At 33.7% G+C, this 26,925-nt stretch overlaps 3 protein-coding genes and 1 long non-coding RNA gene across 4 annotated transcripts; all 4 read left to right on the top strand.

Annotated features, from left to right (window-relative positions):
• Positions 1–2,763: 2,763 nt before the first annotated feature.
• Positions 2,764–4,979, top strand: LOC107030741. Its single transcript, XM_015232000.2, has 5 exons — positions 2,764–3,027; positions 3,142–3,214; positions 3,291–3,721; positions 4,448–4,703; positions 4,817–4,979. Exons 1-5 carry the CDS (start codon positions 3,022–3,024, stop codon positions 4,834–4,836), a joined length of 786 nt encoding a protein of 261 aa, XP_015087486.1. The 5' UTR covers positions 2,764–3,021; the 3' UTR covers positions 4,837–4,979.
• A 5,042-nt stretch (positions 4,980–10,021) lies between these two features.
• On the top strand, positions 10,022–14,327 carry LOC107029576 (translation initiation factor IF-2-like). The gene is made up of 8 exons (XM_015231012.2): positions 10,022–10,261; positions 12,383–12,463; positions 12,545–12,633; positions 12,753–12,827; positions 13,024–13,139; positions 13,247–13,324; positions 13,411–13,830; positions 13,966–14,327. The coding sequence occupies exons 1-8, from the start codon at positions 10,139–10,141 to the stop codon at positions 14,055–14,057; spliced, it is 1,074 nt and encodes a 357-aa protein (XP_015086498.1). The 5' UTR covers positions 10,022–10,138; the 3' UTR covers positions 14,058–14,327.
• Positions 14,328–15,444: 1,117 nt separating this feature from the next.
• LOC107029655 (protein SULFUR DEFICIENCY-INDUCED 1-like) lies at positions 15,445–18,054 on the top strand. Its single transcript, XM_015231088.2, has 4 exons — positions 15,445–15,748; positions 15,903–16,115; positions 16,919–17,074; positions 17,460–18,054. The coding sequence occupies exons 1-4, from the start codon at positions 15,668–15,670 to the stop codon at positions 17,865–17,867; spliced, it is 858 nt and encodes a 285-aa protein (XP_015086574.1). The 5' UTR covers positions 15,445–15,667; the 3' UTR covers positions 17,868–18,054.
• Positions 18,055–19,280: 1,226 nt separating this feature from the next.
• Positions 19,281–22,900, top strand: LOC114078633. The gene is made up of 2 exons (XR_003580307.1): positions 19,281–20,916; positions 22,724–22,900. It is a non-coding gene; the product is annotated as an uncharacterized LOC114078633 (long non-coding RNA).
• The last annotated feature ends 4,025 nt before the right edge of the window (positions 22,901–26,925 follow it).

Raw genomic sequence — 26,925 nt, 5'->3', positions numbered from 1 at the left:
TCACCAAACACCAACATAGAAGGGAAAGTGATGTGCCATAATTATTAGTAGATCTACATTCAATTATTCTTTTTGTTGGAATATGACATAGCAAAAACTCTGAGCATGAGTGAGAAAGAAAGGTTGTGGAAGCTAGTACACATGACACAACCAAAAATTGGCCTTACAAGTATTACTTTTATTCACCGCAAACTATTTGTGATAGCATATGCTTCAAATTGAGAGGTGCTTTCCTAGAACTTGTGAGAATATTCTCTCCCCCATGTGTGTGCCTACAAAAAACATTTATTTGTCATTTATGTGTTTAATTTGTACGTTTATTTTTACTTGTCTACTAGCTCAATTAAAAATTATTGTTTAATAATAGTTCTGTTTAGAAAATCAAGAGATAATTTATTTTTCAGTGTCTATGTTATTCTTGGTATTAAATATTATTTAATATTTAATACAATTCTCAAAATGTTAAATCTAATATTTCAAAAGATAATATACTAATATTTTTGTACGTATATCCTGATTTTAATGAGGGGAGAGTAATGTCCTCCATCACATGCACATCTATAATTTAATTAGTTAATTCAGATGCTAATGCATTCCTTATTCCTTATGCAATGTATATTAATTTGTTGGATAAATTCAACTAATCTGCATTTAGATTTAACTTCATTACTGTTAGGACTGAAATAATCATGGTGTTGTTCGAAAGCTAATAGATATAGTGTCGATCGACATCCCTTCGTCGAAAATTATATTGTATAGTTAGAATTAAAATATTTTTTGTATATATCTATATTACATGCTGACACTCTTTGGCTTCTACACAATTTTATTTTTTTATATTTTAACACTCTTTAGACCAAATTCTAACTCTGTCACTGTCCATGATGACAAATTAAACAACAAAGAAAAGTATACTAAAAAATTGTAATATTTTAATAATGTTTGACCATTTGATTTATATGAGAACTAATATAAAAGAACAATTAAGGAGGAAAATCTCCGCCCTAAACAAAATTCTTTTACGAAGGATGTTCAATTTATAGAAATTCACTTTTCCTCCAAATATCATTAAGAAAATATGGAAGAGATTTTTCCAACAAGCTCCTATTAGTCTATATCTAACCATATGTAACAAATTTAATTTTATATCCTCCAACGCCAAGTCACTTAAAAAAAAAGAGGAGTTAGTCTGCTTATAAAATATTATGAAGAATTAATGACTATAAATTATTTATTTATTAGTGAAAAGTATGTAAACAAAATATACTCTAGCAAAATATTATGGGATTGGAGTGGTGGTTTGTGGGTGGAATGGTCCATGGATAAGATTCAGTGACATCGGATGAATGAAAAAGAGATAATAAATTTAAAATATTATTTATAAAACTTATCTTTTTTTATTTTTATCAGAAAAGTTATTCCTTTCATATATTTTGAAGAAATTTTCCTGAAAATAAATTTAAAATATTTTAACTAAGCAAACTTAAATAAATTTTTAAAAAATTGTGTAAAAAGCTGCCAAATCTTTTTGAAGATTGGTTTACACTCACTCAACTACTTACGAAGATTTATCAGATTTGTATCGCAACTTCCAAATCTCCATCTTGATTTACTTTGCAATTAATCTGAACAAAAGAACACTTTTTTTGCCCAATAATTGGACCTGGCCTCCACACTTTTGACACGTCCCATGCTTCAAACCTTTCCACTATGAGCTTGGTACAATTACTGTCCGTTCACTTTTAATTGTCTTAGTTACTATAAGTCAAATTATAAAAAATTTAACTAACATTTTAAGATATATATTTTTATCATATTAATATGTAAAAAATTGCAATTTATTGTACTTTTTATATAGTTTTTGAATATCTAATTCTTTTGATTAAAAATACAAATTAATGTAATCTAGTTTGACTTTAAAAATTAGTCAAATTAACTTTCGAAAAGCACTATATGACAAATAAAAGTGGACGGACAACATTGGCTTAACTTAAAAAAATTAAAATAAAAATGTAGTTTTTAAAATTTTAAACTTAAGTAATTTATAAGTTAAAATAAATTAAAAAGCATGGGAGTATCTACTTTTAAACTTATAACTTTGTCAAACACTCTTAAAAGTTAAAAATGACTTAAACTTTTTAGTCAATCCAAACAGGCTCTAAACTCATTCGTGATTATCAGACCTACATCTTGTGACCTGAAAATTTAGTTCTTAGAAGCTAATACAATTTCTTCTCACCGTGAAACAAAACATTGTTGAAGAGAAATCTACTTTTAATGCTAATTTTGAGTTACTAGTCTTACTTTTACTTTTATTTCTACGACTTATATTATATCTCATAAAATTTTATCTTCTTAGCTAGAGTCAGATTAGTCTAAACGGAAGTAGACTAAATAGTTTCATAGGAATTGTATATAGTATGTATCTTTCCTGTGAAACTACTTGGTAAAATTCTACAGTAAACCGTATATATTTCTAAATCCCGCACATAATTCACGTTTACATAATATTCTTTGACTTTCACTTTAGAAAATAAAAGTTCCATTCTTATTTTATTTTTTTTTAAAAAAATAGTGGAAAGTACCCAAGAAGGCCCCATATATTGAAGGCCATTTCAAGGAAGCAATAGTAACCCTACATGTGTATGGTGAAATAGTTGCCACAACCTCTAATTAGTACCTCTTAATCACTTTTTGAAGATCTACTTATTAGTAACAACCACATGAGCAATCCACTTAATTATATATCATAAATATAAAGTCTCTTATTGCTCCTATAATATTAACAAGCCAACTATCCCTCATTTCATTTCCTGGTTGTCTCAGATTCTGCTCGTGTCTTATTACCACATTTTTGTCATCATATTCTATTAAAATTTTATATTATAACCAAAAACAGGAATCTTTGGTACATTAGAGACAGCACAGATAGATTTCTTCTGCGTTGTCCATTTGACTACAAATCTTGTCTCAAACACACTTACTTTATAGTAAAGTAATTAAAATATATTCCATCATAACATGCAGGTGACCTAGCTTTCTTATTATTTTTCTCATCAAAATATCCAATTTCACAACTTCACATCCTGTTATATATACATAAAAAATGTATACTAACTTTGTTCAAATATATTATGTCAGACACTTATTCAAAAGCTCTTCAAGACTACAAATGAGACCACTACTTCTATAAGCAACAAACAAACTGTCAATAGTAAGTCTTATAATTAGTGATCTGATAGAAGTTGAACTCTGTTCTTTTGTTTGTTAACTCCGTTTTTGTTTTTCAGATAAGAAGGCAAAATCGAAAGAGATTGTGTTGTTTGGGATCTGTCGTGGGAAAAGCAAGAATTTCGAGTTATTCAACAGTATATTGTGCAGGAAGGATATTGGAAAAGAGTATTTTTACAGTACGATTCGATTAAGGGGAGTAGGAAGTTGTCATAGGAGCCAACAATTTGAATATTGTATGAAGATGAAAAAAGAGAACCTTAGAGTTACTAACAAAGCAGATTCAACAGTAACTGGAAATCATGTAGGAAATATTACACAAATTTTGCCTATTACACATGATTCGACGAATGATCATAAAGATGGTGGAGAAAAGAAGGAAAAAGTTAAGGGAGATAAAGCTAAGATGAGCATCTCTAAAATGAAAGAGTTACTAAGATGGGCTGCTGCTGCTAAAACTGATAAGGGAACTAGATACATAACTAGAAAGGTGAACATTTCTACTTCTTTTTTTTTTTTTTATCTTTCAACAACTATATAGATATTTATAGAGTTCATTTTTCTTATTCAACCAATAGTCAGAAGAAGAAAGTTGATTTTTTGAGATAATAACAACTGTTAATTGAGTTATTGGAGAAATCAGTTGATATCTATATACTAGAGTACTTGAGGGGTATTAACTGAACGTTCATCGGAAAATTATAGTGTAGCTAGGCAAAATATTTTTATATATAAGAGAGAAGTAATGAAACACCATTGAACTTGACGTAAATTATTAGTTTCATTCTCGAACTAAGTCTTAAAAACAATTATCTACTTAATTAAGTACTAAACTTAGATATACTTGTGATTTGTCATATAGCATAGCAAGTGGTTTCAAATTCTAGTAGGAGCATACAGAGAGAAGTGTTGAAAACACTCCTAAATTTCGCAAGAATTAGGAGTGTATTTAAGTTCAGTTAGTCAAGTAAAGATATTTTTTAAGGTTGTCAATGAAAATGATAATTGTCAATGGAAATGATAATTCGCAACGAACTTGGGGCGTTCTCAATACTTTTCTATATTACATATTGACCGTCCTTGGCTTCTATTTGAATTTACTTCTTTATATTTTAAGCACTTTTTTATTAAAAAAATAATTCTGACTCCGTCATTGTAATTGGGATCCAAATATTTATTAGAAACTAGTGGTGATTTACATGGTGTGTAATTGCAGGTATTCAACTTTAGGAACAGAGCAACATTGAAAGCAGTTGCAGATGATGATCAACTAAGTAATGATTCCCCCAAAATTAGCTTTAGATGGGATGCTGAAAGTTGCTCCACAACTTACTCAGCTATGTCAATGCCTAATTCATCAACAACAAAGAATCATGAACAATCAATTCAAATTAACTTTGCTTCTGTAAACTCAACTCCAATTCACATAGATCACTGCCCTAAATTGAACTGGATTACCACTGATTCTGAATGTAAGACTCCTTAACCCTTATAATTAGATTTTTTTTGTGTGATTTTAGTATATGATTATTGGACTTCCATTAATTCATCAATCTGATTGCTTCATGTTTTCTTGTTCAAACAGTTGTGGTGCTAGAGCTATGAAGACTATAAATCGGGCATGTGCAGTAATTGATGCATAGCTAGAAATTTGATTTTATCAGATGTTATGATCAAGAATTTTAGAGGCAGATTAATGTAACATTAATTCCAATTATGTGAAGTTTCTCTATTCATCTTCTAACCAATGATTTACTCTTTAATTCCAATTAATAGTCTATCCATTCATTTTATGGAAAAGACATAAATGTACTTCTGAACTTGTTTCGAAAAATCAGTTACACGTTTAAATATCACGACGACCTATTGAATACTGAAAGAGTTGGTTTGGTTCTTATGAAATCAAACTAAATGGAAGATGAATTAATATGAATATTTGGTAGGAAGATAATTAGTACAAAATAAAAGTCAAAGATAATATCTTGGTAGGTGAAATTTAGGCAAATCATAAAATGGTTTCATATTCGTAACCTTGACATTTTTGACACATAGTGATGTCATGGATGACATCAATAAGATTAATTTATTTCTATAAATAGGTGACTCTTAATTCATTTTCAAATCATCCTCTCACTTGCCTTCTCACCTTCTAAGGCATTTGTTTTCTCTCTCTTGTAGTATTTCACTTGTATTCTTTATAGAGTGAAATAAATATTGGTGCAGTTGTTCTTTGATGGACGAAGGATCATTTTGATCCGAACCACGTTAAATATTGTTGTTCTTCCTTCTTCTTTAACTTCACGTTTCCTCTAACAATTGGTATCAGAGTTAAGGTTCTGTCTGAGTATGGTCTGTGGTTGCAGCATAGTCTGAACTTCCACATCAGAAAAGAATTACTTTGGTTTTCTGTAGTTCCAAATACATTGTAGTAAAAAAGGAAGAACAAGTAAAGATAAGTTCCATGAAGTTTAATATTGATAGATTTAGTGAGCGCAACAACTTCAATATCTAAAAAATCCAAATAATGGCGTTACTGCGGAGGGAAGGTTCAATCCATGCTATTGACGGAAAGTACCCCGATAAGATATCGATTCCGACAAGGAAAAGATAAAAGGAAATGCATTGAGTGCAATCCAACTGTCCCTTGCACCTAACGTACTTTGTGAAGTGAGTACAAGTACCGAATAGACGGCCAAAGAGTTATGGAAAAAGCTGAACGGGCTTTACCAGGACCAGTCAGTGACAACAAGAATGTTGTTACAACGCGTCTTCATACATTTAAGATGGATTCAGGTACTTTGTTACAAGACCATCTAGATGAGTACAATAAACTTGTGATGGACTTACAAACTGCTGGAATTAAAAAGGACAAGGATACGCTTGTATGTTCTTTGCTATTTTCATTGACTTCAAAATATCATGATATTGAGATTCAATAATGGATAGCAAACAACCTATCAAACTTGAGCAAGTGCGGCAATCACTTAACTCTTGAGATGTGCGAATGCATTTTGAAGGAGACAAAAGTGACGAAACTAGTGGACTCTTTGTAAGAGGTCGTACTAGCCAACAGGGAAGGAGCAAATCAAAGTATAGATCAAAGTCGCGTGTGAACAAAAAGAATGTGGAGTGTTGGGGCTGTCAAAAGAAGGGGCACTTTGAACGAGATTGTCCTATTTCTAAGTCCAAAGAAAAGGCGAGTGCATCCATTGTTGAGCAAGTACATGATAATGATGATGATTATGTACTAAAAACATCATGCAATAGTGGAGTCTATGACAACAAATGGGTCTTAGACTTTGGCTGTACTCTGCATATAACATTTCGAAAAGATTGGTTCATCAACTATGAAACAAGCAGAGGAATTGTATTAATGGGCAATAATGCAATTTGTAAAATAGTTGGCATTGGTTCAGTTCGTGCTCGCTGCCATGATGGAATCGTGAGGACTATTACAGAAGTCCGTCATGTTCCTGATCTGAAGAAGAATTTGATCTCCCTTGGTAATTTGGATAAACAAGGCTATAAGTACATGAGTGAAGGAGGAACTATGAAAGTGACTAAAGGGTCTTTAGTCATGTTGCAGGCCAAGCTGGAGGATGGCCTCTACATAGTTGTGGGAAGCACCATTATTGACTCTGTAAATACATCTACAGTGCAATTATCTAATGATGACAAGGCAAAATTATGGCACTTGAGACTAGGCCATATAGCGCGCGGGGATTGGAGATGTTGAGCAACCGCAACCTTTTGAATAGTGAGAAGATCAGCACACTTGAACTTTGTGGGCACTGCGTCTTAGGGAAGCAGAAAAAGGTCAGCTTCAGCACTGGCAAACACAAGACGGAAGGGGTGCTAGACTACATCCATTCAGATTTCTAGGGTCCCTTTTTAAGCTTCCTTCGAAGGGAGGAAAGAGGTATCTTATCACATTAATTGATGATTTTTCACGAAAGGTTTGGGTGCGTTTCCTGAAGGCAAAAAGTGATGCTTTTAAAGCATTTAAAGAGTGGAAGATTTTGGTTGAAAATCAAATTGAGAGAAAAATCAAGTATCTTCGCACAGACAATGACTTGGAGTTTTGGAGTAAAGAGTTTAATGATTTCTGCAAGGTTCATGCGATCGCAAAACATAAGACGGTCATGCACACACCAAAGTAGAATGGAGTTGCCGAGAGAATGAACAGAACTCTTCTTGAGAAGGATCGTTGTATGCTCTTACAAGCCAAAATGTCCAAAGTATTTTGGGCTGAAGCAGTTCATACTGCTTCTCATATTGTCAATCGATCTCCAACATCAACGATTGACTTTAAGACTCTGAATGTGGTCTGTTCAGGTGAAACCTCTAACTATTCATACTTGCGAATATTTGGGTATCCATCTTATTATCATGTTAATGAAAGAAAGCTTGAACCAAGGGCTAAAAAGGCATATTTATAGGGTATGTATGTAGATGGAGTAAAAGGGTACAAACTATGGTGTTTGTCTTTACTCGAATTTGTAGTTAGTAGAGATGTTACCTTTGATGAATCCTCTATACTTGATCCTCGTAAAGTTTTTGTGGAGTTATCAAGAAACAAGAACAACAAGCAGGTGAAGCTACCGGTGGAGCTTAAGAAGGAACTGGATCAAGAGACTCAAATTGATGAGTCAAAAGATGCAGATCTTGAAGAACTTGCTTCTAATGAACCATACACAATTACGAAGGAAAGAGACAAAAGACAGATACGTAAACCAAAATGTTTTATAGAGCAAGAAATCTGATTGCAGATGCGTTCGTAGCTGCAGAAGAATAGATTAAGGATCTCGAGCCCTCTTCTTATGTTGAAGCAACTTCTTGCAAAGATGTTGCACAATGGCAGCTAGCCATGATGGAAGAGATGAAGTCTCTTCACAAAAATGAGATTGGGTCTTAGTTAAAAGGCCAAAGGGGATGAGGACAGTTGGATGCAAATGGGTCTACAGAAAGAAAGAAGGTATTCCAGAAGTGAAAGATGCTAGGTTCAAAGCGAGATTGGTTGCAAAGGGTTTCAGTCAGAAGGAGGGAATTGACTACAATGAGATCTTCTCTCCAGTAGTGAAACATAGCTCAATTCGCATGCTGTTAGCATTGGTTTGCACAATTTGATCTAGAGATTCAACAACTTGATGTCAAAACTACTTTCTTACATGGTGATCTAGAAGAGACAATCTATATGGATCAACCTGAAGGTTTCCTAGTTGGAGGAAAAGTAGACCATGTATGCCAACTGAAGAAGTCTTTGTATGGTTTGAAGCAATCCCCTAGACAGTGGTACAAGAGATTTGATGCATTCATGACTACATATGGATTTTTGAGGAATGCATTTGAGAGCTGTGTGTATCACAAGAAGATGTCTGGTAATTCTATGTTTATCTATTGTTGTATGTTGATGATATGCTTATTGTTGCTAACAACATCACAGAGATATATATTTTAAAGAAACTGTTGAGCAAGGAATTTGACATGAAAGATTTGGGAGTTGCAAAGAAAATTCTTGGAATGGAGATTTCAAGAGAAAATGGTGTTGTACATCTTTCTCAAAAGAGGTACATCGAAAAAGTTCTTGAGAGATTCAATATGAATATGAGCAAGCCTGTAAGTACACCATTAGCTCCTCATTTCAAGCTCTCGGAGTTACAAATGCCTCAGTCAATGGATGGGGTGGAGAATATGTCAATGGTTCCTTATGCAAGCGCAGTTTGTAGCATTATGTATGATATGGTGTGCGCACATCCAAATATTGCTCAATCTGTAAGTGTGGTAAGCAGGTACATGGCAAATCCAGGAAAAAGGCACTGGAAAGCTCTCAAGTGGATATTGAGATATCTTAAAGGAGATCCTGATGTTAGCCTAACCTTCCGTAAGAGTGAAGGTATTTCAATTCTCTATGTAGATTCTGACTATGCAAGGGATCTTGATCGAAGGAGGTCCACAACTCGATACATCTTTACTCTCGTTGGCAGTGCCGTTAGTTGGAAATCGACTTTACAGTCTGTTGTCGCTTTGTCTACAACTGAGGCAGAATATATGGCAACAACGGAGGCAGTGAAAGAAGCTATCTGGTTGAAAGGTTTGGTGCAGAATTGAGTTTGGTTCAGCCTGAACCAATTCAAAGATGTGATAGTCAAAGTGCTATTCATTTGATTAAAAATCAAAGATTTCAGAGTGCACCAAACACTTTGATGTCAGATTCCATTTTATTCGAGATGTCGTAGAAGAGGGAGCTATCAAGGTTGAGAAGGTTATCAAAGACGATAACGCCAAAAATGTTGACCAAAATAGTCCAGTTTGCCAAGTTTGCAAACTACAAGGACTTGGTGGGAGTATGCATCAAGTGATGTAACTCTCGGGGAACAACTGCTAGGTGGAGCTAGTATGTTCAACAAAGATTTGATTCTTCTTGTTTCTTACAACGGGATTGCCTTGTAAGCTTAGAAGTTTTAAAATGTGTGATAAATGTATTATTCATCAATAAAATTTGTATTATATGTGAATAATAAATTATTTTTTGTAATATGTATTAAACTTGTATTATAAATGAATTAAAAGTGATCAAGTGAAATAAAAATATTATTGCTATAAATGGTAAATATTTTTTTAATATAGTATATTTATGTAAGTTTTCCAATTATAAATCCCCAAATTATAGCCATAAATTCTTAGTTATGCTTAAACAAATTTTCTCATAATTAAAAGGTATTGGGCTATAATTTTTTCCAAATTTTTACACTAGGCCCAAAACTTCATGTTTAAAATATTTCAATCCATGTGATGCATGCTGTAGTTAAGGGGTTAGCTTATTTGGTTACCTTCTTCCTTCCTTCCTTCCTTCCATCTTCTCTCACACTCGCACACAGAGAAGCAGAAAGGGTTTTAGGGTTTTACAATGGATAGATACCAAAAAGTAGAAAAACCGAAGCCAGAATCACCCATAAATGAGTACGAGATTCGAATCACTTCACAGGGTTTGGTTCGAAACTACATCAACTATGCTAATACTCTTCTTCAGGTAACTCGCCATTTTTCCATTTTCATTTTTGCATTTTTGCTCGTTTCACTTTTTTTTTTGCCATTGTCAAGTATCCGATACTGAATTCCTTTGGTGATTAAGGCCTGGCTGTTTTTTCATGTGAATTTTTACTTCTTGTGCTTAACTCCGGCTATATAAAAAGTATTATTGATAGTCCTAAGCCGCAATAAAGAGAGAGCGTTGTCATAAGTTGATAGTCAATCTAAAAAATTATTTGATTTGAGATGAATTTGGCTGAACGAATGGATATGCAGTATTATGCTTCAAATTCCGGGTAACATAGATGATTGAATATGATTATTCAGATTATTGCTGTTAATATAGACCTATTGCAAATGCATTTTTCAGATTATTGCTGTTTGGATCATTTTTGTGCTTATGATACTTATTTGAATTGTGAAATTTAAATGGAACGTGGAGCTTACAACGGATATAATGTAGTTTATGTTACTGCATTTACCTTTCAATTCAATAGATTTGTTATAGATTTCGGACTTTATGGAAGTACATTTTCGACAAAATTAACATTCGATAAAAGGAATAGAAATATTCATGTGATTGAGGGTGACATAGTATGGAGAAGTTAAAGGCTCTGTAAGTTTTAAAGTGGCTGCTTGTGTACATTTATGTACAAGTCGATTCGCACCATGTGAAAATCTATGAGTGAATTTCTCATGGTCATAAAATGATTAAGTGGATGTTTTGGCATATGCAACAAATGTGACTCTGCTTTGCAATGTGAAATACGAGGGTAAACTTTTGCGTTACTAGCAGTCTACTTGCCTAACTTGACGCATATCAAGTTCCAATGGATGTTAATATCTACGGGCTACGGTGCAGCAAATAAAAAATGAAGAGGTAGAGGAAAAGGGAAATGATGTTTCTTTTATTGCTGGATATTTTGTAAGATGCGGACTAGAATACTGCCGGTTTCTTCTAAACCTTTGAGAATTTCCCAGTATATCCTGTGTTGCACTGCTTCTTATTGTATTGCATCAAGTAACCCCAAAGTTAGCAGGTTCAAAGTTTTCTGCTAATTCAATATATGTCCATTGAATCAAGCTGCAATAAATTGTTTGACAGAAGTTTGCTGGTCTCACAAACCATATTTTCAACAACAACAATATACCCAATGTGGTCCCATAAGTGGGGTCCGGGGAGGGTGGGGTGTAAAAACCTTACCCCTATCTTTGTGGGATAGAGATGCCGTTTCCGATAGACCTCACGAACCTTATTTTGCTGATAAAATTGAACTTTCAACTTCACTATCAGTATTTCAAATACCTTAAATATGACACTGGCAAGTACTTACGTGAGTGGTTATAACCAATCAATTGATCAACTACACTTGAATTCTAGATTAGTTGTAGTGGCTATATGAATTTCCCTATATTCATTTCACTCTATTCAAGTCATTTCATTCCAATATTAAGTAGTTTCTTTTAAGAAAAATGAACTTTCCAAATCAAAGTTTTTATGAGTTTTATACTTATCCCTACATTAACATAAAAGTCAACCATGAAAAGACTAACCTCATGATATCACCTATATATTGATTCTTTTGTCCATCGTGTCATGTCTTTGGCTAAATAAGCATGGCATTGTGAGAGATATTGGATTTTTCTAGACTTTTCTCCATTACCTCTTTTAACTCTTTTAATCATCATAGTGTCACATCTAGGCATGTGTGTATTTGGAGGTCTAATTAGAACATCACCAACCATTTAAGATTCTCGTATTATTTTGCGTGGCCACACGGCAGTCTTAACATCCATATCTTTGCGGCACTCATCTTGTGGATATGTAGTGCTTCTGAGGCTCAATTTTACTCTTATGTGACATTACTAGCTCCTGAAATTTTGACATATCATGCATATGACACCCTTTATGGAATTTCACCATTAATATAATTGGTTAGCTCATCCATACTTGTCTTAACAAGTATAGGACTTAAGGAGTGGTTATATGTAGATCAAATTTTCTTTCTCCCTCTGTCTTTGGTGGGATGATTTTCTTCTATAATTGAACATTTGCAATGATAAAACCAGCCCTTTTCTGTTATTTGCTAATACAAAGTACTAATCATAATTGTCTGTTCAGGAGAGGCATGGGAAAGAGATTGTCTTGAAAGCAATGGGTCAGGCAATTAGCAAAACAGTTGCTATAGCGGAGATCATCAAGGTAGCTTTCTCTGGTCTAGGTGGCTTTCTTCCTCTACTTCTTCTATTCTTTCTCCTACTCAATGATTTTAATCTTTTGCAGAGAAGAATGCCTATACTTCATCAAGACACTGCTATCAGCTCAGTAAGCATAACAGATGTATGGGAGCCGATTGAAGAGGGCCTTTTGCCGTAAGTTTCACCCCTGATTTACTCTCATAATGTTTTCTTCTCGCACTGTGTGTATTCCTAAGCATGACTAGCATTCATGTGGTACTAATTTCTGGAAATTGGTTTTCTTTGCAATATAGTGTGGAGCAGACCCGCCATGTTTCAGTGATCTCAATCACGTTGTCAACACAAGAGCTGAACAAAAGTTCCCCTGGGTAACTCTCTGCCTTCGTCTGCTTCTCTATGTATGCTGCTCCTGTTGTTTGACATGGCAGCCTGTTAACTATTCAATGATCGTTATTTGAATTGTTTTTCTGATGGTCGTTAGTGTATTTTGTCACTGAAAATATGTGGTCTTAACTGATTATTATCTTACTCTTCATGGCCCAAAATGCAACTTCATTTTCATAGGTATCAAGCTCCTTCTGAGGTTGAACAGATGAAGCCACGGTATAATAATTACCAGCCCCAGCTGCAGCAACAGTCTCCAAGACAAACACGTGGAGTCTATTATGCTGGTAATGAAGGTAATGAGGCACCAGGCAAAATCACTAAACAAAATGATTTGCAGAATTGAACTCGACTTAAGTGGAAACTTGTGTAACATCTTGAATACACTACAACTTCATTTTAGATTCATATGGGCGAGGACGAGGTCGTGGTATAGGGAGGGGACGTGGTTGGAGCAGAGGTGGATATGGAAACTATCAAGGTATTCTTCTGTTACTTAAGATCTCGGTGAAGTAATGTGCTCATTAATGTAGTGATGATGTTAATGTGGTAATTTTGTTTTAATAGAAAATGGTGATTACTCAAACTGGGGTCGAGAAAATGATGGTTACTCAAACCGCGGTCGAGAAAATGGTGGTATCTCAAACCGGGGCCGAGGAAATGGTGGTTACTCAAACAGGGGCCGAGGAAATGGTGGTTACTCAAACCGGGGCCGAGGAAATGGTGGTTACTCAAACTGGGGGGGAGAAAATGGTGGTTACTCAAACTGGGGCAGTGGAAATGCTGGTTACTCAAACAGGGGCCGAGCAAATGGTGGTTACTCAAACAGGGGCGGAGAAAATGGTGGTTACTCAAACAGGGGCCAAGGAATTGGTGGTTACTCAAACTGGGGCGGGGAAAATGGTGGTTACTCAAACAGGAGCAGAGGAAATGGTGGTTACTCAAACTGGGGCCGAGGTGGGGGCCGCGGTGGATGGGAAGATCGTGGTAAGTATACTTCCTTGAGTTTGCATTTTGTACTGCTTACACAGATACTTTGTTGTATTCTTTTAAAACTATGATATTCCTTAGAATTTTTGTATTGTGTTTCTGTTGAACCTTGTTTTATACGCATAAACTCAGACTCTGGATATGGAGGAGGCAGAGGTTATGGACGTGGACGCGGACGCGGACGCATGGACCTCCGTCCTCAAGGTGGTGGCAACCAGGCTTAGTAGGGGATTGGCACATTGTGTTTTTGCACAGATGCCTTGGTTTAGTAGTTATTGTGTCCAAAGTAGGTCTAAAGAAAGAAAAGCATGAAATTGTGGGTTGTTGTTTCATATGCAGTGATTTTATTGTTTTTCAGCATCGTGGAATGTGGAAAAGCTTATATCCTCTATTTGCTTTAAATGAAGCCAAAGTCAAGTAGCCAATTTCTCACAATGGTTGCTTATTAGTATTTATCGTTGCTGTATATGTATATCTTAAATTTTTTCCCCTTTTGTCTTTTGATTATTTTTTTTTACCTTTGTTACCCTACTAGTGTAGGGATAGGGCGGGGTGGATTGAGCTTGAACCGCTCTAGATTAGTCTAGAAGATAGACTGGATAAAATGCCAAAACTCCCCTTCCATGTTTTGGTGACGTTAATTATTTTGCATAACATGACCAGGTTCATAACTCCTTGAAGGGACAATTTGGTAAAGAAAATGAAAAGCTGATGACATGTGGAAGTGAACAAGATATGTATATTTGTAGCTTTTCACAAACTATTTACGAATAAGTAACCGATGAGTATGTATTTTATCTCCGTTGACGTGTTATATTGGTTCCAATTGAATATCTGTTTATTAGTAAACGGCATTCCAATTCTAAGGCAACTTGTTTTGAATTTGGAGGAAGGAGATGCCGTGAAATGGGATAAAGGAAAGTACTTTTCACTCTCATCTAGTCTTTATACCATATTAATAGATTAAGACAATCGATTATGAAAAAGGGCTAAATATATCTGTTTTAAATGTACTATTGCTATATTTTTGAGGTAAATATATGTCTACCATTATACTTTGACACTTGATTTGCATGGACATGTGGATATATGGCCAAGATTAAAATAACCTATCCAATTCTTCATACATATTTAATTAAATTCTGTATAACTAATATCTATATCTATTACAAATACCTGCATAACTCTATCCAACTACTAAACGACACATGACAAACTTGATTGAGCAGGAGTGAGGAGCTGTGTTTGGTTTAGCGTTCTTTAACTTTGGCTGTCCAATGTATCCGCCTTTTATTTCTAAGAGCAAATCTGTGTCAAAATATAATAGAACAGGTGTATATTTAAACTGTTAGTAAAAATGTACATTTGACCCTTTTTTGTTCTATTTTATCTCATAAAATTATATAATTATTGTAAGTTGATATTACCTGAAAGTAAACACTAGATACCGTAAGTTTTTATTAAATGTTTAGTTAGGTTATTTTGATAAGAAGACCATCTCGGTTGCGTACTTAGTAAACCTTGAATTTTTCAATAGGACACCCTTACAAGCACTATGGTGTGTGTATATATATATATATATATATATATAAAAATAAAGGAATTAGAAGATAAGGAAAATAAAAGCAAGTGGGGCATGTATGTTTGTATTATGTTATAGAGACGGATATTCGTCCAGGTTCAACCATTTATGCATCACTATTCATGAATTTGTCTATCTTCAAATTTAACTGAATCTTCTCTTCAAATTTTGATATTCATCTTATATATTAGAGTATTTGATACTATCTAACAACTTTTTGTAACAAAGATTTGCATTTATAAAGAGAAAATAATGAAGAAGGAAGTATTGTTTCATGTTATTCATAAGGTTCCTTCAGGTGATGGACCTTATGTTAGGGCCAAATATGCTCAGGTAAATTCAATTTTAATTTCCCAAGTTCACTCATTTTCAATTAATTCATCCCCTCTTAATTGAAAAGTTAAATAGAATAGCATATAGGTCCGATATAATGTTGGTTACCTAAGTAAAAATCGATTCAAAACATATGGACATGCATGTATTTCAGATAGTTGAGAAGGAGCCAGAGGCCGCGATAGTATGGTTTTGGAAGGCGATAAATGGAGGAGATAGAGTTGATAGTGCCCTTAAAGATATGGCTATAGTTATGAAACAACTTGATAGAAGTGAAGAGGCTATTGAAGCTATTCATTCTTTTAGATGTCTCTGCTCCAAACAGGCTCAACAATCCCTTGATAATGTCCTTCTTGATCTCTTCAAGGTATATATCAATTGCCATTCCTCTTCATCTTTTTTTAGCCCAATAACTTTTCAAAATTTAAAGTTTATGACTTTTGAATTTTATTATTTTAAAGTTTTATACATATATAGAGTGTGTGTTTTTAAGTATCACAACTGTTGAATTCGACTAAACTCATAGTCAACAAACACTTAGCTCCGGCCTTACATACATTATAAGGTAATAATTGTTCAAATTCATAAAAATTTAAAAAATAACCTTCAAGTCTCATTTGGTATAATATTTTTCAATTTCAATAACTAGCTCATGAATATACTAAACATTATTTATTCATAATCTTTCTTATTTTGGTCATCACTATATAGGGGGAAAACCACCAAATGATGTGGTACTATGAGTTAATAAAAGTCTTGAAAATGGAGACTTTTTTTTTTTAGTGAAGATCACTTTTATTCTATACTCTATGAAAATCCAAAATATTAGTTGGGGCTGAATTTTGGATATTGGAGTTGGACAGTAAAAACCAAGAAAGGAAATTACATAGGAAAAGAGGAATTTAACGTTTCACTAATATGGTACAACTTTGTATGGTACATAAAGTGTTTCACTTATATTGTCACATCCTATATTTTTAACCAGAATACATGTGTGACGATCACATCTAGAAATTTAAGTATTCAGATATCATATTGACTATTTCATCTAAAAGTTTAAACTAATAGAAAAAAATATTTATATATTATTTAATTATATTCTCATTACATATATATTGCTCCCACTATATATGGACTAATTAATTATTGTATTTACATGTATATATGTAGAAATGTGGAAAAGTAGATGAACAAATAGCACTACTGAAACAAAAGTTGAGACAAATATACCAAGGGCAGGTCTTCAATGGTAAACCTTATAAAACTGCTCGTTCACATGGCAAGAAGTTTCAAGTTTCTGTTAGGCAAGAAACAGCAAGAATTCTGGTAATTAATCACAACTATTATTATGTTATTTAATGAGTATTACGATATTGGCTTAATACATAACCAACTCCTTAATCTTGTCAGCATATATATTTTTCATTTAGATGTACACTCGAACCAATTAATGTTTCAATATACATATTCGTCTCATTAAGCCATACAATATGTCATCTCCTTTAATTTATACATATTCGTCTCAGTAAGCCATACATTTTCAAGTGATGATACAAGTATTATGTAAAATACAAAAAATGCCACATAATGAAAATACAATGGCATATATACACTATATTCTGCTTGTGCATAAATATAATGTATTCCGCTATATTTTGTAAATACATAAATTATTGCTATTTTTCGTAATTAGAATGTACAATTGTTACAGGGAAATTTGGGCTGGGCCTATACGCAAAAGGGGAACTTTATGGCAGCAGAAGTTGTGTATAAGAAAGCCCAAATAATTGATGCAGACAGCAATAAGGCATGTAATTTGACCCATTGTTTAATAAAGCAAGCTCGATACGATGAGGCTCGTAATATTCTTGAAAATGTTTGGAGAGGTAATTATGCGGGTTCCGAAGATCCAAAAACAAGGAAACGTGTGGAGGAATTGCTAGTGGAATTGGACTCGAGACAACCACCACCATTTTTGCAAAATCTTCCAGGCCTAAATTTGGATGATGACTTTATGAATGGGCTTGAACATCTTATAAATGAATGGGCTCCTCCAAAATCAAGAAGACTACCAATATTTGAGGAGATATCTACTTTCAAAGATCAATTGGCTTGTTGATTGTTGTTCAATAGTTAGTGATATGTGGGTATTGGATAGATAAATGTGAAATAAGTGAGTTATTTTCAAATTAGGTGAACATAGATAAATAAATAATAGTTTGTGAACTATGTAAATTATGATGTAGATGAGATCTTGTGGCAAAGTTTGGAAATAAACTCTACTCTATTGTTTTTTTTTGTTGCTAGTTTAACCTTCAATTTTCTGAAATCTATTAGTTCGATTGATTCAAAATTTTGTTGAATACATCTTTTTTAAAGAGGATAATGTTGTTCAACGGAAGCACATTCTTTTTTTATACTTCTTTTGTTTCAATTTGTTTGATGGGGAAGTCCACAGGTGAAGGATCACTTCTTTCCTATATATTCATAACCAAATGCGTTGTGTATAAATTTCATTAAAGTACTCATGTGCTATAGGGCACCCCTACCAGGTAAAATAATCCCATCAAGATCTCTAATTCTGAGAGGATATTCTTTTTTCTTCACACTGCTGCTTGCTTTGGAGACTAAACAATGAAAATTATACGTAACACTCAGCCAAGTGACGATAATAAGAAAAACTAGGGTATAATTGTTTGATCCCTGATCAAAATCATCCGATATCAAATTGTATAAGACGTTAGTGATTAACTCAGCCCAACTCCAACTTTCTATCACATTTTAGTTGAAATATTATCATTAGATACCTCAAATAACATGTAAGAACGAAAGAAACCATACAATTATAGGTACCACCACCTTCGAAGAAGAAGTTTTTCTCAGTAGCATCATGTATATATTACTTGACACCATATCTCTTTAAAAGGGAACTTGATAATTAAATATGGCCAAAGAAAGACTTTGCAAGTCAATTAGCTAGTAATTTTCCTTTCATTTAACCTCTTGCATAGCTTGAAGCATCAACACTGAAAAAGAAGAACCAACAATCAAACAAGAATAGTTTCTAACTTGATTTCAAAACCAAAAAAGTAATGACAACCCCCTTTGTGTAATCATAATTAGAAATCATAGTTTCATGCACAACCAATCTCAGGTTTCAGGAAAGGAAAAAAAAATGCTAAGATACACTACAAGAAAAACTGTAATTTAAGACCAACATTCAGGGAAGAGTTAATAATCTAGTCTCAAAAATTACATGCATTAGGACAAGATTATATTCTTTTCCCTGATTCTATATGTTATTGTGAAAGGTTCAAAATCTAGTCCTTAAAGAAAGTTCTAACTGGTCTCAAAATGTAAATATAGTTGTGAGAAGAGGCAAAAAGTGCACTTTCAACTTTTCACAAAACTATCAGGCGCCAAAACATAACCTAAATTATTGAAATTCATTATTAAAATTGACACAATTTTTCAATAGAAAACAATTAATTAATTAGTCACTTTATATTTTTCAGTATGCAGAAGCCCTAAATTGACTTCATCATAAATCTTTTAAAATACTGTCCCAAAAATAGCCATATCCAATATGCTTTTATTGAAAATATTTTCCCAACGAATGGCACATCTATTAGCAGCGTTACAACTTGCGCCGGTGACATTTCGGTCGGCCGCCAGGAACTCTCCGCAATTAACTACAGAAACTAAGGCAATAAGAGCAGTATCGCTTCAGGAAATTCCCCCATATGTGGTTCGATGAAAGTACGATTCAACATAGAGAGGAGGTTTCAGTCTTTGAGTCGATTTGGGTCTTGCCCGTACTGGACTTTCGCTTAGTAAAGGCTACAATTTTCGACCCTTAACGGAACCCAATTTCATTTGCAAAGCTGTCATACACCCACATTCATATGCTGAAACTTTGATTTGGTGGATTTTAGGTTTTGTAGTTGAGAGGACTAAAGCTTGAACTTCGAATTATTCATATTAACCAAAAATAAGTATACAGCTTCTTTTGTTTGATGTAGAAAGCTCTAATTTTATTGTTATTTATAAGATGATTATTGATGTGATTCTTCTTGAATATGATTCACTTACTCTTTTCATTTTATTTTTGTTATGAATTGAATAATATACTAGTATCTGGAGTTTCATGAGTATGATTTTTTTGGGAGGTTAGGAAATAAATGTTTATAATTGGACTCCCTTTGTCAAGTGATGGAAAGGAAACTCCAAAATCTAACAAAGTTCAGTGTGTTGTTGGTAGGTGCTGTTCGAGCTGCTCTAAGGTAGTAATCATATTGCAGTTTTTGTTTGTTATTGTTTCTTATGAAATAAGGCTAAATAATGAAAAAAAAAACATAAATTGCAGGCTAAATGGATAATAATCTCTCTTCTGTTGGTTGATTTTATATGGCAATGTGGGCCAATTTCAATATGCTGGTTTTAGAGTGATGAAGTTGGTTGTGTGAAGTATGTTGTGATGTTGCATTCTATACCTAAGTAGATTCAAGTGCTAGAGACCTTGCATATTTGTTAAATTTGACAAGGGTCGCCCTCTAGTAAATAATAGAGGATAGATGTTCGACTCATCTATGAAGATATTTTTAGGTGAGATAGTTTAAGTCATTCAAACTGCAAGAAGGTATCATGCAACATGAAGCACTCTCTTGAACAAGAAATCTTTCCTGCCTTGAAGCTTAGTACATCTCTTTAAATTTAATGAAAAGAGGACAGATCAAATATTTCGAAGTCTATTGGTTGAAATATCTATAACATGATTGCTTGCTATGCTTTACTCACCAAAACTGTTCTGATTATTACACACTGGGGCTACTAGTTTAATTCCTATTTTCAGAAACCTTTGAGTTAGTGTGCTTTGGTTTTACATTCTTTTTATAAGTTGGTTTTACAAATTATTGATACTAAGTTCATCTTGTAGTTCATTAGTAATTATCTCATGACATGTTGAAATTCATTTTCTAAGTGGTCAGCGACCTTATACAATAATTTGTCATCTTAAATGTCATTTATGTCCTTTTAGGGGATGGAGAGTATATCTCAACAACAATTGATGCAATGAGCTGCATTGTTGATACGTAATAAGTTCTTTTGACTTATTCTTTTATTTGTTGAACATGCTGCAGAGATTTGTGATGAAGTCAATTAAGGTGGTAGGTCATGAAGTTCTACCCTCCTCTGTCTGTTGATTTCTATCTAATCAGTTCTCTAGTATGCCTCCTCTTTTGCTTAAATTGTGTTAAGTCTCTTTCGTGTTTGTTTGTTCAAATTTCTCTTTATATTCTTCTTCATAACCTGGTTGTTTTCTCTATTCATATGCAATCATCTAGTTGCTTTAATTTTCATAGGAGGCACAACAAATTAGTATTTTATGAAACTATTGATAATATACTATAGAAGGAATACATGCATCTTATGCCTTGAAAAAATCCCATTGAAGCATCCTTGTATATGCAATGTGTCTCAATTATTTGATCAAATATGTGAACTACTGTAAGGAATGAAAAGTATGTGTACTCTTTAGTTCCCTATAATTGACACGAATTGATCAAGACTGAGACCACACTTAGATTTTATTGCACCAATGACAATAATGTAAAAAATATATTCATCCACTGGAGATTTGTTATATGATTAAGCCAAACAAGAGGGATAACTCAAAAGAACCTTTATATATGTTATAGCGAGAAATTGATCTATCGACCAAACTTCTCCAATGAAAGCACCATTTGTCAAGATTCCACTTTTTTCCTCCTATAGTTCCTCTAGTGTATAGAATCGAGCAAATATTAGTCATTTTTAATGATAAAGTTCATGATCCAAACATTCCTATATAGTTATCAGAATGCAGATCTTAGCATATGACATCTACATCATTAACATTTGTTCAAACTCTTCACATGAGAAGGAAGCTACTTATTTGTCCTCGGCTGCACTTTTTTAGTGCAAAAAATGTTTTCAATAACGGCTTGAGGTTCTTTAAGAAAACCTTATAATATTTGTTATAATCCTCTGTGTTCTCTGCAATTTTAATGAATATATTAACACAATTTTCTCCAAAGTCTTGCAAATAACCTTCATTATTTTTTTCTGAAGTAACATATCTTTGGAGATGTTAAGAGGAAGTTCTTATTGATACACTATGCCCTTCATAAATTATCTTTTTCCAATAATCGGACTGTTGAAACAAACATCAATCTGTTTTTAATATACTTGGAATAAATCATGATGGTAACTGTTCTTCCTTCTTTCTCTACCATAAATACATTTCTCCTCATAGTTGTCAAACATTCTTTTGCTTAATTTTAAATTTTACAAGAACTAGTTGCTTAACAAAGGAACAACTAATTAACTGCTGCACATTTTCATTGCTGCACATTGTTTTTTTCTCTATTTTCTAGCACTTCTCTGCATAACTATCAGGCATGTTGTTGTTTCTTGCACTTACATTAACAAACATTAACTCTTAATCGAGGAACCATAATTTAACTAGACTTCTTGCACTACTGCACATCTTCTTCTTGCTTTATTTTCACATATTTTTCTATGCAACTGCATCAAACAAACTCTGTGAAACATTCAAATAGTAATTGCACAGAACTGACCTCAACTTTGCAAAAGAGGAAAAGGTCATGAACCAAACAACATCACAGTAACCTTTGTGCACATGTTTATGGGAAGCTGTAATATGGAATTTGTAATTTCGAGTGCAATTTTTAGTTAATTCTTGTTGTTGCGGGTTCAATCAAGTGCTTCTTGACGTTCAATATGAAAAATCAATCATATTTAACTTCTCTAATATGTTTCTTTATGTTATTGGAACTTGTTGAAGTTTCTGTAGAATTGATGAATTCTACACTTTTTTTGCAGTGAGCACTTTAACTAGTTCTATTGTAAGTTCATAGATATCACTATAAACCAATAGATATTTATGATTTTAGTAAAATTTTGTTCTTACAGATTTTTGAAGATTGAAGTTACAAGTCAAGATGAAAGTTTAGAAGATGCACAAGCTCATTATTATTTTGCTAAGAACGTTATGTAAAACTTGATAACATAGTCTAGCTTGGGATGCTAATTGATTTAAGTGTTTTTTGTTGAACAAATATTTAAACTATATCGATCATCATTTTGTATTGAATTTTTTATTTAGTTATGAAATTAATTAATTTTATGATATGAAGTTGATGTACAGTTGGTGGTAAATGAGAGGACTAAGTACTTGCTCCTCTCTAATTGTTAATATATGCTTGGCTAGTTGCTCATCTGTAAAGGTTAAATTAGGACAAGGAGTATTCTTGTCTCTAAATATTAATCCAGGACCAGGTAAATATTCTTCGCAAGAAAAGTTTAATGGTCGCAAATAACTACTTTTCAAATATGAAATTTGCCTATTTGGGACGGGATTTACGGTCTCTAAATGTACATCAGTGACCACATTAGCTGCCGTCTCTAATAACATTTAACGACCATATATAAAATACCATCGCAATACACCTTTAGCGAAGAAGCCTTTTAGGACGAGTCGCGACCAACATTTTTCTGTCGTGATAGTCCTTTTGCGACCATATTTGGACATTTAGGGACGAGATTTCCCTTCCTTAGAGTTAGTTTTTCTTGTAGTGATAATAGAACGAATCAACGAATATTAAATTGACAGAAAAAGATAATTGATTCAAACACAATTACTTCGCGTGCAAAGTTCTACTAGGTGATAAATATTTTGTTGGGAAAGACAAGCACAAAATAAATGTGCACGACAAGGCGATAACGGAAGAAAATCCAACTCAAAACTTTCACTTTCTATTTGAACCAAGAGAAGACAAAATAATGAAAGAATAAAACAGTTTAGGGCAGCAAACAAATCAACCAAAGCAAGCAAAACAAATTAATAAATGAGATGTCAAATTTGACGTGAAAAACCTCTTAGGTGTGAATAGTAAAAACCACAAGCCCAAAGCTCCACTATAATCCACAAGATTTAAAAAAAGTGTTCTCCAAAATGGCCACCAACAAAGTGCCAAACAATAAACAACATGTTGGATTCTGGGCCTTTTTCCCTTCATATGTGGATGAATAAAAGTCCAAGGTTTTGGGTCTTCCATCATTTCCTTTATGAATAAATTTAGCCCAAATTTGATAAGTCCACTTTTTGTCCATAAGTTCAATATCATGGGTCATATGTAAGACTTTTTAGGTCTTATTTAAGAAGAATCACAAGAGATTGAGAGTAGTCAATAAAGAGAAAAAGTGAGAACGTGCAGATTTTTGCACAAGCCTTAGCAACCATTTTCAAATTGCGATTCCCGCTTCATTTTTTGTCCGATTGAGCTGATTTTCGGACATCGTGTTTGTTTCAACTTAATATTTGATTGAAAACTGAGATAGGGTGATTTGGAGTCCCGTAGCTCCAGATTTTAGCTCGTAAACAATAGCTGCGGTTTGATGTTTTTGCTTCTCTTATTTCTCTAGTTTTTGGTGCTATCTTGTAGTTGTGTTGCTCATTATTTTGACACTTTGTTGGTGACTATTTTGGAGGATACTTTTGTAGCTCTTGTTTATTATAGTGGAACTTTGCTCTTGTGATTTTTACTCTTCACACCGAAAAGGTGTTCCACGTTAAATTTGGCGTCTCTTGTGTTGATTTAGTTTTCTTGCTTGGTTGATTAGTTTTCTTCCCAAACTATTTTATTCTAGCATTATTTTGTCTTCTCTTAGTTCAAATAAAAGAGGAAGTTTTAACTTGGGTTTCTTCCGATATCGCCTTTGTCATGCACATTTATTTTGTGCTTGCCTTTCCTAACCAAAGTGGTATTAGAGCATTGAGTTGATGTTCATTATTTATTAGAATGATGGAAATATGAGCAAGATGATTTGTTTAAATGGTAGTGATTATCATACTTGAAAAGGCAAGATGAAAGATCTTCTATTTGTCAAGAAAATACACCTACCTGTGTTTGCTTCTAATAAATCTGAATCTATGAATGATGAGGATTGAGAATTTGAGCATTTACAGGTTTGTGGCTATATTATACAATATGTTGAAGATAATGTTAGAAATCACTTCGTGAATGAGACATATGCCAGTAGTTTGTGGGATAAGCTTGAGACACTATATGCTTCGAAGACTTAAAATGATAAGTTGTTTCTTTTGAAACAATTGATGAACATCAAGTATTTCGAAGACTGGAAATAATAAGTGTTCTTGACCAGCTCTCTGGAATGGGTATAAAATTCGATGAAGAAATTCAAGGACTATGGCTTCTTAATACTCTATCAGAATCCTTCGAAACTCTTTGAATTTCTTTGACTAATTCTGCTCCCAGGTGTTTTGATCATGGAATATGCTAAGAGTGGTGTCTTGAATGAAAGATATGAGAAGAAGATCACAAGGCTCATCATCTTCTTCTTCACACTCTGATATTTTGGTTATTGAATACCGAGGGAGAAGCAAGTTTAGAGGTCAGAATGACGGAGATAAAAGTAGAGAAAAGTCAAAGTCTAGATTCAAGAATGTTACATGCGACTATTGCGACAAGAATGGGAATATCAAGAAATTTTGTTTCAAGTACAAGTCAGATATGAAACAACAAAAGAAGGAATGCGATAATGAAAATCGTGTTGCGGTTATTGCTAACGTTGACCTTCTTGTTTCTTGTGATGAAAATGCCGTCAATCTTGTTTGCGATGAGTCTAGTTGTTTGTGGATTCAGGTGATACTTCTCATGTCATGCCCAGGAAGGAATTATTTTCTTCTTATACTCCAGGTAATTTTGGGATGTTGAAAATGGCAATAATCATGAGGTTGCCAATCTTGGTATTGGTATAGTTTGTTTGGAAAGTAATAATGGTTCCAAACTAGTTCTCAATAATGTCAAGCATGCTCAAGATGTTCACTTGAATTTTACTTCTGTTGGATATCTTGATAATGAGGGTTATGTTAATACCCTTGGTGCCGGCCAGTGAAAGCTTACAAGAGGTTCGATGGTGGTAGCTCGTGATGACATGTTTTCTAAATTGTATGTTTTTCAAGGCTCCATTCTCAAAGGCTCAGTAAATATGGTGGAGAATGATACTTCATCATTGTTAGGACATAGAAGACTGATTCATATGAGCGAGAACGGGATGAATAATTTGTCAAAGAAAAATTTTCTTTCAGGAGTGAAGCAAGCAAAGTTGAACAAGTGTGTTCACTGTTTAGCCGGTAAATAGAAAAGAGTTTCTTTTCAGAGTCATCCACCTTCAAGAAAGCTTGATTTGATGGAGTTGGTACATTCTGATTTGTGTGGTCCTTTTAAGGTAAAGTCTCATGGTGGTGCACTTTCCTTCATGACATTGATGATCATTTGCGCAAACTCTAGGTATTCTCTTTGAAGTCCAAGGATCAGGTTCTTGATGTGTTCAAGAATTTTCAGGCTTTGGTTGAGAGATAAATAAGGAAGAATTTGAAATGCATCCGTTTGGATAATGGTGGTGAGTTTACTTGTCCTTTTCACAGATATTGCAGAGAGAAGGGTATTCAGCATCAGAAAACTCTTCTAAAGACTTCTTAGCTAAATGGTTTAGCGGAGAATAAACAAAATTTTTGTTGAGAGGGATAGATGTATGCTTTCAGATGCTAAGCTGCTAGATTCTTTTTGGGCAGAAGAACTTAACACTAGTGCCTATGTTGTCAATTTATCCTGCTGTTGCTTTGAATGGTGATATCCCTGAAAAAGTTTGGTCTGGTAATAATGTTTCTTATGTTCATCTTAAAGTTTTTGGGTGTAAAGCCTTTGTGCATGTTCCTATGGATGAGAGGTCAAAGTTAGATGTTAAAACTAGGCAATGTATTTTTGTTGATTATGGTCAAGATAAATTTGGCTATTGTTTCTTTGATCCAATTGAGAAGAAACTTTTTAGAAGCCGTAATGTTGTGTTCTTTGAAGACCAAACACTTGAAGATCTTGATAAAGCTGAGAAAGTTGATTATCAGACCAATGAGAGCCTAGTTGATGTTGATCCAGTTCCTTTGACTATTCCACCAGGTGAAAATCTTTAAGTTTTGATATTGAAGATGGTGATCATACTCAGAATGACCATGACGTCGTTGATGCTCCAGTTCAAGACGATGTAGTTAGTGAGGAACCAACTATTTATTGATGCTCTTGAGAGTTCTCTCA

The sequence above is a fragment of the Solanum pennellii genome, chromosome 9, assembly GCF_001406875.1.
Source record: "Solanum pennellii chromosome 9, SPENNV200".
Lineage (NCBI taxonomy): Eukaryota > Viridiplantae > Streptophyta > Magnoliopsida > Solanales > Solanaceae > Solanum > Solanum pennellii.
Note: the sequence above shows the minus strand (reverse complement) of the source record. Positions and strands in the feature narration are given on the sequence as shown.

Coding starts and splice junctions, on each gene's coding strand:
- LOC107030741 (XM_015232000.2), top strand. Junction 3,215..3,290: donor CAACAAACAAACTGTCAATA/GTAAGTCTTATA, acceptor TTTGTTTTTCAG/ATAAGAAGGCAAAATCGAAA. Junction 3,722..4,447: donor CTAGATACATAACTAGAAAG/GTGAACATTTCT, acceptor GTGTAATTGCAG/GTATTCAACTTTAGGAACAG.
- LOC107029576 (XM_015231012.2), top strand. CDS start 10,139: ATGGATAGATACCAAAAAGTAGAAAAACCGAAGCCAGAATCACCCATA. Junction 13,325..13,410: donor TGGATATGGAAACTATCAAG/GTATTCTTCTGT, acceptor TTGTTTTAATAG/AAAATGGTGATTACTCAAAC. Junction 13,831..13,965: donor CGGTGGATGGGAAGATCGTG/GTAAGTATACTT, acceptor GCATAAACTCAG/ACTCTGGATATGGAGGAGGC.
- LOC107029655 (XM_015231088.2), top strand. CDS start 15,668: ATGAAGAAGGAAGTATTGTTTCATGTTATTCATAAGGTTCCTTCAGGT. Junction 15,749..15,902: donor TTAGGGCCAAATATGCTCAG/GTAAATTCAATT, acceptor CATGTATTTCAG/ATAGTTGAGAAGGAGCCAGA. Junction 17,075..17,459: donor AAGAAACAGCAAGAATTCTG/GTAATTAATCAC, acceptor CAATTGTTACAG/GGAAATTTGGGCTGGGCCTA.